Source organism: Botrytis fragariae (assembly GCF_013461495.1).
Source record: "Botrytis fragariae strain BVB16 chromosome Unknown tig00000000, whole genome shotgun sequence".
Lineage (NCBI taxonomy): Eukaryota > Fungi > Ascomycota > Leotiomycetes > Helotiales > Sclerotiniaceae > Botrytis > Botrytis fragariae.
In genome coordinates this window covers 1,151,070-1,160,800 of record NW_023500986.1, presented here as the reverse complement: position 1 = coordinate 1,160,800, position 9,731 = coordinate 1,151,070, and the positions used below count along the sequence as shown (strand labels likewise).

General features: G+C 43.2%; 4 protein-coding genes across 4 annotated transcripts; 3 read left to right on the top strand and 1 right to left on the bottom strand.

Moving 5' to 3' along the window:
• Bfra_006571 (putative major facilitator superfamily transporter protein) lies at positions 1-219 on the top strand (the record flags this gene model as incomplete). The annotated part of the gene is made up of 1 exon (XM_037336940.1): positions 1-219. One exon carries the CDS (start codon positions 1-3, stop codon positions 217-219), a length of 219 nt encoding a protein of 72 aa, XP_037198306.1.
• Positions 220-2,311: 2,092 nt separating this feature from the next.
• Bfra_006570 (putative sur7 protein) lies at positions 2,312-3,835 on the top strand (the record flags this gene model as incomplete). Its single annotated transcript, XM_037336939.1, has 4 exons — positions 2,312-2,385; positions 2,526-2,653; positions 2,729-3,109; positions 3,177-3,835. The coding sequence occupies 4 exons, from the start codon at positions 2,312-2,314 to the stop codon at positions 3,833-3,835; spliced, it is 1,242 nt and encodes a 413-aa protein (XP_037198305.1).
• An 880-nt stretch (positions 3,836-4,715) lies between these two features.
• Positions 4,716-5,025, top strand: Bfra_006569 (uncharacterized protein; the record flags this gene model as incomplete). Its single annotated transcript, XM_037336938.1, has 3 exons — positions 4,716-4,758; positions 4,791-4,837; positions 4,912-5,025. The coding sequence occupies 3 exons, from the start codon at positions 4,716-4,718 to the stop codon at positions 5,023-5,025; spliced, it is 204 nt and encodes a 67-aa protein (XP_037198304.1).
• Positions 5,026-5,562: 537 nt separating this feature from the next.
• Positions 5,563-9,593, bottom strand: Bfra_006568 (uncharacterized protein; the record flags this gene model as incomplete). Its single annotated transcript, XM_037336937.1, has 5 exons — positions 5,563-8,508; positions 8,576-9,205; positions 9,261-9,329; positions 9,396-9,476; positions 9,567-9,593. The coding sequence occupies 5 exons, from the start codon at positions 9,591-9,593 to the stop codon at positions 5,563-5,565; spliced, it is 3,753 nt and encodes a 1,250-aa protein (XP_037198303.1).
• Between the last annotated feature and the right edge of the window lie 138 nt (positions 9,594-9,731).

Sequence of the window (9,731 nt, the reverse complement as noted above, 5' to 3'; positions counted from 1 at the left end):
ATGACGGCTCTTCCTGGCGATTCATCTTCTCAGGAATCAGCAGAATTGCGGGCAGTGTATAGTGTTGCAATCAAAGAAGCTTCATGCGTTGGACTTCTGTTAGCAATATCGATCGTGGGCGCTCTGATATACGATTGGAAAAGTTTGAAGACTAAGTATAACGATGGGAGTGGTGAAAGTAATAGTGATAATGAGCTCGACCAATTCGCAGAGCTTTAAACAAACTATGGAATGGAAGGATTAGCAATACGAACACTGACTTATTAGTGTCTGTGGTGGTCGGTGGTGTACCGAGAATTGAGTCAAGGAAGCCACTTGCACTTTAACATTGCCATGTTTCAAATCTATGTACAAAGTTTTGATGGAAGATTTTGATAATTCGAAATGACCCCAAAAGATGTAAATATGTGTAAAAGATCATGATAGATATCATAATATATCTAGGTAGGGCTAGCAAAAGAAACGAAAGTCGGTAGTGTAATTGAAAAGACTTCATTCTTCTCGACTACAAATGTTGCTTACTCATGCGGTCAGAAAGCATGCAACTCCGGCGCTATGAAAACTAGATCAGTCCTCTTATAGTTTACCATCCTACGGTATGTGCATCTAGCGTCGAAGTTGCATACTTTCTGACCACACGAGTATCTTCTTACCACAAACCTAAGCGTTACTGTGACTATTATCCATGTGCTTTTCTTCAACTTCAAAGCGACAAAAGATGTATTTCGTCTGCTGCAATGGGCAAGCGTCCAACGAAAAGGCTAATATATTGTGATCTCCGAGAAAGTGGAATTAGATCCTCATTGCCAGCAGATGCTTTTGTACAAGGGGGTGCCTTCTTGGTAGTATATATTAACTGGGCTTATATCGGTAGCTGTTAGGCTCTCCCGCATCTACATCTTCCAATCAACCTTGCCCCGGTGGGTTTTTTGCATTGTCTGCGCTTTGTCTTTCTTTTGCACACTGTCCTTAGGGGCTATGGCCGAATTGATTTGATTCGAACTGCCCATCGCCAGTGTAATTCAAGTCATTAGATTGGTGGCTATCTTCATATAGGCAAATTCGTTGCCAACAGGTACTTCCTACTTTTCGGAGCCAGTTCTGAGAGCCAAGCAATTCTTCTTATCCAAAACTTAAAGTTGGAGCAGTATGGTAAATCAAGTGTACTTCCAAATTATAGGCACCATTCTTGGCGCTTTCATCAATTACATCTTGATGAGTGTTACAATGACCAATCAATGTGAGATGCTGCTCTCAACTCAAGGTACTCATGTCTGGTCTAGCCAACTCAAACGTCGTTCAACTCCAATATAAGTCTTTCCCTTTCCTAAAATTATTACAAGACCATGACATTTTACTCCAAGGCTGTCGCATTTGGCGCACTCTCGAAATATCTGTTCGGTGTTGGCTATGAATAAGAGTGGATTGTCCTCACACTATTATTCAGTCTACTTGTTCCTCTATCATTCTATCTGCTGCATAAACAGTGGCCTACTAGTGGGATTGACTATATCATTGCACCAGTCATTTGCTAGTATCCCGATTATCTCGCCACTGGCGTCAACTCTTCTATCATAGTGAAGTGTAATTATCTATTCGCGGCACCACCCATCAGTAGAGGACCAAAATCTTTGGTTCACATCACAACATTTTCTGTGCAGAGTGCTAATGGGAAAGCGACACCATCTCCTCCATATTAGGAAAACAATTACTAAACTGATAATTTTGGCTATTGTACGACAAACCAGGCTTTGACTTAAGAGGGATAGAGAGTATTTATTGAATGTAAAGGTAGCAGAAGTTTTTCCGGATTTGGTACACTGTAAAAAGTTATAGTTTTTTGACTACGCAAAATTATCTCAGGGTTATATGATTACACAATAATTCGCATCAATTCACACCGGGAAAGGACGATCTACGGGGAAGGAAGATAAAACTCATCGTGCGGCAAGGGTAATATGTGAGACAAGCTTTACTATTAAGCTTTTCTGAAGGTTCTCGGACATTGTCTTCTTTGAAAAACATCCGAACAGTGACACGGACTTTATCGGCACTTATGCCCCTACAACACAGCCCTATGAATGTATGTTTACCCCTGTGAAGATCCAGATTTTTACCGCTAGAGGGCGTCTATGGGCTTTAGGTCCTGTCGTATCGGTATTCGCTTCAGGCATTCCGCATCAGGCACGAAATTTACCCCCACACGAAGAAGCTTGCATAGAAGATTCCAAACTCTATTCCCATCCGAGGCTTTCTTCGTGAAAATCACCATAATAATGTGTGTTTGAGTAGGAATTGGTCTAGCATAGCCATGCTTGCGGTGAAGTATGCGGCTATCACAACCTCGTTTAAGGTTTTGCTGCATCTCTGGAAGCTATATCGGGGGTTTCGACTTTTAATCCTTGCATACAGGGTACGTTTGGGATTTTCTCGAGTCTTCATATATTCTCAGAGGAGAATGCTGATTTCGATTTATCTACTCACATGCTCTATCTTATTTCAATAGCTGAAATCACTAAATAAAGGAAAATGAAGGTTAACCAAGGCAGACCAATTCGCTGGCATGCGCTCCTATCATTGATTCTGTCTACAATATCATTCGCGTTGGGCCTCATCACAATATTTTCGGGTTCAAATAATGGGGCTTTAGAAGGTTATTATTTTTTGAGGGCAAGTCGTTCCCAATAAATTCATAGAAACTCCTCTGATGTTGAATAGTTAAAAACAGCCAATCTCGGTCAAAGTTTGGTAGAATTTGCAGCAGTCAATTCTACTACAGCAAATACCACAAGCATAATCGATATATCTGCTCTGGACACCCGCGCTTTATCGTCAGATTCGATAGAAAAGAGAGATGCAGCATCCGATTTCGCCACAGCATTATTCGGTAATGTTATCAAAGAAGTCAAGAACATCGCGAAGAAGATTGAAGCTGGCGATAACGATGGTCTCAACGAAGCCGAGAAAGTTTTGGTCTCGAATATCACAGATACTGTTGGAGTTGCAGATTTCTACAGTTTACATGTAATGAAAATATGCCGAGGAACTATTACAACAGGGGACAAATGGGTCGTTGATGGCTGTTCGAATTATTCTCAAGCTTTGAAAGGTAAGTAAAAATTCAACGACTCAATCCCACACGCGAGATTGACACACTGAGCTAATCTATTGAAAAGGCTTGACACAACTCACCTCATCTACTCCATCTACCTTCCGTATCGTCAATACTACTCTTACTGTTCCACTACTTGGTCTTGCTACCACCGCAATGCCATTTACTGCCGGAATGCTGAACATTGGCACCATTGCCATCCTCGTTCTTTATGGGCTAGCGTTAATCGGATCGGGCGCTACAATTTTCCTATCAGCAATCTATATGTTCAAACCCACAGCTCGCATCGTCTACTGCGCTCTCTTCTTTTCCTTCCTCGCATCTAATTTCACAATGACTGTTACGCTGAATCTAACAGCCGTTACCAGCATGGTGAACCAGATGGTCTCGTTAGTAGGGCCTGCTCTAGGTATCGAAGCTTCTGTTGGGGGTGCGTTCCTAGGGAGCTCATGGATAGCCGCCATATTCGCATTGATATTCAATCAGTATTGGATGATGGTCTGGCTAGTAGAAATCAGAGGCTATGGATTCAGGAGAAGGATAAGAACAGATGAGGAGATTGGAAATTGGAAGGAAATTATGATTGAGTTGAAGAGAGATTGGAAGAAGCCTGTACCGGAGGGACTTCCTACTTCAGAATCCAATGAAAACCTCATGTTGATAGAGAGGGTAGATGAAGTCACTGGTGTAGCGACAAAAGAACAGTCATATCGTTTAAGCTGATCAAGACTGGACAGACCTTAGGGATGAAGATTGCAGGAAGAGACTGGAGGATCACCACAAACCAGATGTATTCAAATATTGCGGGTCAATACAAATTTAAAAGGAGAACGGAGGGATTGGAATGGGTAAACATGGGTCAGATTCTGGGTAGGGTTTCAAGGATCTATATTTTAGAGTAAAAATAACATCAAAAATTCTCACGGTTTCAATTGCGAGGGGTGAGAAAGAATTTAAAATCATCCATTTATGAGACCTAGAATAAAGAGTCTTTAATATCACTTTTTGCTGCATATAAACCACTCTTTTTCAGAGGAATATTCCACATCAACATCTTCTATGTCCCAAACCGCCCCCCTTCTCAACAATTTCCTCCATAATATGACTCCCCTTGGAGATCGACTGGGAATCTATCTAAAACTTCCCGCTTATCTTGTTTGCGCAATGCTCAAACTCAATCGACTTCATCCTTAAGAGCCGAATCCACCTTGGGTTGGCCAGACCTAAGGCTTCTTGGCTCTCTTGGAATCTCGTTGAGCTTTCCGACTGCTCCCCTGCTTGCTCGTGTAATGAAATTGCCTCCCTGCCCCCGCAAGTCCTTCTGTCATTCCTGTCTCAATACACCACTAAGATTCTGGCCCCGAACCTCGAAACCTTGCCGCCAAACAAGATCCCGAAGATAAGAGTACCATACAAAATCCCCCCACCAGCACTTTTCGCATATTATTGTCTCTTCATATCCATCGCCTTGACATTTTCCTTCCTTTCTTCTTTCAACCAAATCTTAGACTATTGAATCAACCAAGCCCCTCATTTCAAAACACACATTTGAATTCTATCCCAATCTCAATCTCAATCTCAAGATCAACCCCAAAATACAAAGATGTTCTATCCACCAGAACGCACGTATCGTAAACCGGAGAACCGTAACCCGCAAATGGCACTTTACTATTGCTAGAATCAAATGGATGCGGAGTCAAGGATAAGTCCTCCGACGGAATCGTGGTATATCGTTAGTCGTGATGGTAAAATATAAATGGCAGAATCGCCATAATCGAAGGAATAAAGATTCGTAAAAGGTATCGTACCCCAAAAGTTCTGAGAACCCTGGAGATAATGGTAATGCAGTAATGAACAGAACACACATCCAAAAGCCCCACCCACAGTACCACAGGGTCGAGCTAATGAATTGATTCATATAATCCGAAACTAAGTATTTTTGATTGTATGTGATATTCCACTACCCCCTAAAGTATATTGGTTTAGACGATATGCCCAAATATATCTTCAAAATCGTCGCTGATACGATGTCGATAAGAATCCGGGAATCAAGGAGAGAATGATTTTTTAAACATATGCAGGAAAAACTTCTATGGAGAGGAAGCGGCGCTGCATAGTGATTTTGAATTTTGCCTGGCCCAGATGATCAATCATTTTGGGGACGTAGATACCGGGCCGAACAATGTAAATTAAATGTTTTTTTTTCAGTGAGATTGTTTCTTGTCTTTGGGAGGGTTGCTTTTTGTTGGGTTTTTTGATTTTTTTGGCTTTTTAGGGGGGGGTTTCGTTTGCAGTTTTTGATGCGGCAGTAATCGTGATGCAATTTTTCTCTCAAGATGATAAATAGTTATCATGAAGCAGGAGGATGGTCAGCTGCATCTCCTTTTTTTTGCAATCTGGCCACCTTCATTTCCCGAAGAAAGAGGTAGAGGTGAAGTCTCTGCCAACCATTACCAATCGATGGGTCCGAAAGGATGGGCATTGCTGTCAACCTCAATATCAAGATCGACGACAGGGGACCTGTCTGGGACGTCGATGAACTCAAGACTTTGAGGTATATTAAGATTGGTGGGATGACAACAATCTTCGTCATCCGAATCATCACTGCTGTCGTCCTCCATCACAGCCTCAGCTTTTGGGACAGTGCGATTCTCGTATTTTTTCACCACCTTCATGTACTTGGCGATGCGTTTCTTGGAGACGTTCAAGTTGCGAAGGAGAAGCTCGCGGTCAAATGTTGCATAAACTTCGACTTCATTCTCCTGCTCCCATTTTTGAAGGTTGAACAATTCCCATGATGTCTTGGCCTTCAGCAATTGCAATTCTGTTGGCTCCATTGTGATATCGACATTTGCGAGGTCTGCTGGGACCCTGTGCTTTCGGTAAAGCTCTGCGTTTTCATCTTCGTCTAACTTTTCGAGATCACCATCTTCATCGGACTCTTCTGGTATGGTGTCATCCATGGTGATGATCTCGGATTCATCACTTTCTGACATCTCTGACTCCTCAACATCGGAGTCGCTAGACTCATCGCAGTCATCGCAGTCATCGGAGTCTTCAGAATCGACAGGAAAATCTTCAAGTGGAGGCAAACCAACGCAACCTTCTAGACTAACATATGGCCCAGTGCTTACCTCGGGTGATTCGGACCGAGGGGTTTCCTCTTTTGGTATATCGCTGGATTCCTTGGTAGAATCAGAATCGTCATATTCAGAGGACAAGTATTGTTCTACTGGCATCTGCGTCTCGTTTGAAAAATTGAACGATGTGTCTAGCAGGGAGAATGGGTCCTCCTCTGTTAGTCTAGACCCCTGACCTGAAGCCTCATTGGATTCGAAGGACGCCCCATGGAAATCACCCTCAAAATCGGTGGAACTCTTTAGAGAAAGTACTGAAGACCCAATGGGGGCTGGTGCGATTTTCTCCGAGTAATCCTGTTGATGTCTCTCAGCAGAGGAAAAATCATCTTCTGCTTCGAAATTATCGAAGGCAGAGCGAGGAATGACCGGTGGTGAGAACTCTTCTTCAGCAGCTGCGTCCTCAGCCATTTGAGCTTCAAGACAACGTTCCATTTCGGCCTCTAATTCATCAAGGACAGATTTGGGAACGGCTGGTTCACTAGAGACAGGTTTGCGGGTGATTGGTATATTGAAGATAGAGTTTTCCCAACACGGGTGAGCGAGCTTATAGGCGAGATCAAGGTAATATGGTGGGTAATATTCCTCCTCGTCTTCATCGGCATCTGACATACTACTCTCATAACCCCGATCCCTAGCATAGAAGGGTTCCTCTTGTAAAACACCATTATATCCCTTGTGCAAGACAGTTGGCTCAGGGATCTTCTGAGGAACTTCACATTGCTCTTCATCAGATTCATCTCCGGAAGAATATTCATCGCTATCGTCATCTGATAAATCTTGATCAGATGATTCACCATCTTCAGCTCGAAGGACAATCAAATCTTCGAGAGCTGTTCGCAATTGCTCAGCATGGAAGGAATTTTGAAGTTCGATTTGTATATCGCGCTCAAGCTCAAGTTCCATGGCATCTCTATCCTTCGCTGTGTTAGAGAGCTCTGCGTTCGGAGTAATAGTCTTGAAAGTTTCCGTGGCATTTTCAAATTTAAAAAAGTCATTCAAAACAGACCCTTTATCCGAATTTGCATCTGGGAGTCCAGGAAATCGGAGAAATTGTGGCATTGGTCGTTGTGTTTGGCTTGACGGCTCAGCCTTGGGATCGAGGCTAACAATATCTTTGTTGATTTTTGTCTCTGATACCACCTCAGCCTTAATTTGCAAATCTGCTGGAAGAGAACGATTAATTTCAGCCATAATCTTTGGCTGTTCTGAGATCTCCAATTTCTTTGGCTCAGATTTGTCAACAACTGAAGATCTGGGATTGGGCACCACTCCGTCACTCTTGTTTCCCTTCTTGATCACCTTTCTTGGGGTGGAAACTGATTGTGTAATACTGAATGATGTAGATCTACTAGCCTCTTCTGTTGGTGTCTTGGCGCTCAATGGTTTTGACGAAACAGATGGCTTCTTGAGTTCAACATGAGGAGCTGGAACGGCGCGACGACTTTTAGGTTGTACCTCTTCACTTGATGAGGAGGTGGGTAATGGGATTGACGAAGGAATCTTTCTGGTAACTTCATTCTTGGAAGCAGGAGTAACGCCACGGCGACTAGATCGAGCCCTATCAGAAGTGCTCGTGGAAGCTGGTAATATTTTCTGAATCGAAGTAGATGGCTTTGCGACTTCGGCATGAGAAGCAGGGGCAACTTTACGGCGACTAGGCTGTGCCACTTTAGTTGATGCTGTGGTAGACATGGATACAGACGAAGCAGATGATTTTGCAACTTGGACTTTTGAAGCAGGAGCTGGGCCACGACGACTAGATTTAGTTTTGATAGGGACTTTGTCAAAAGCTGATCGTGGGAGGCTGTTATCAAACGCTGATCGTGGGGTCTCAACTGGCTGAACTGCCACACTTGGTGCTTCACCAAAAAGTTCCTCCATGGAAATGTTATCAAAGGCTGATCGTGGGCTCTCGACTGATTGAGCTGCGGCAGGTGGTGCTTCACCGAAAAGCTGTTCCATAGAAAGATTGGGAAGGTATCGAAGCTTTAATGGTGCTCCTGTTGATGGAGCAGCTGATTCGCTCTGTGATGCCCCAACTTTTGGTTTAACTTGCGCGGAAACAGATTTCAAGACGTTTTCCGTAGATTTCTCGCCATTTTCGTTCACCGTCTCAGAGACCGACCTAGGCTGCATGGGATCCTTCTTCGGTGCTGTTGACTTCTTGGTAGACTTGGAACCACCAAAACCTAACGAGTTCTTTGTGGGGTTGTTTCGAACCTTCGTCTCCTTGATAGGGGCGCGCTTTGCAGGAGCCTATTTGATTGGTCAGTAAGTTTCGCTTATGATTTTAGAATATAAACCAGCTTGTGAGTAGACTTACAGCAACATTTTTTTTATTTGGTCCAGTGATCTTCTGTTTCTCTACAGGACCACTTGCTTCTACCTCCTCAGTATGCTTGCGCTTGGTGGAAACATTTTCAAAGTTCATGCCTGCCTTTGTGGTCTTCGGCTTCTTGGTAGGCTTAGCGATTTCTTCTTCAAACTCACTAGAGTCCGTATCGAAATACTTGCGCTTGACTGAAGATTGCTTGTTCTCTTCAGATTTCTTGAGGTCCTGGGACCTTTGAGCTCTGGGAGGGAGCTTTGGAATATCGGGCTTGAACTTGGTGGTGTTTTTAGCCTCATTCTTGATTTCATTGCGGCCAAAGATCTTTTGGCCTTTGTTGTTTAATGGCCCATGGCCAGAAGCTGGGACTGAAGCACTGGTCTTGTTGTGTTTATTATTGACTGGGGCAAACTTCCGGTTTTGATTACCGTTGTTCATGCGGCCTTTGTAAACTATATCTTCTTCGTCGCTATCAATCTCTCCATCTTCCTTCTCTGCCATCTTGCGCTTGATTTTGGCGGCAGTAGCAGCTTCATCGGCGGCTTTTTTCTCAGCAACCTCGACCGTTGATTTTCCTGGGCGCTTTTTCATACGTGGAAGAGATGAAATGGAGCTGGGAGTGCTCTGTATACTATGATCAGTACAAATCAATTAATAAAGATTAACTACGATGACGTACCGATTTAGGAGCTTGATTCACAAAAGTTGCGGCGTTGGATGAGTTAGCCTTTGCAGGAGGGTTTGCAGCCTGTGGATCACATTAGTATATACACATGATATTATTTTATAGCGCAAAGAAAGGGAAATTACTTACATCGCGAGCCTTCTTCTCGGCAGCTTCAGCACGTGCTGCCTTAAGCTTCTCAATGCCAGCGTTGATCTTTTGTTGTTTAGTCTATTCAGTTAGCATTTAAACTATTTCTTGATCGATGTTGACTTAAGAAGCGAATGAGAGGTAGAGTTTGATTGGAGTCATAGCACGTACCATGTTGTTGCTTTGTTGAGGAGGCATCGTGAATGGAGTTTTATTACTTGATGAAGTAATGGTAACCGGTATGTGAATGGAATTAGTATTACTCAGGAAGTAACAGGTAGTCTAGTTGTTGTTGTGTTGTAATGTAAGATAACGGAAGTGCTATCAAAAAAGTAT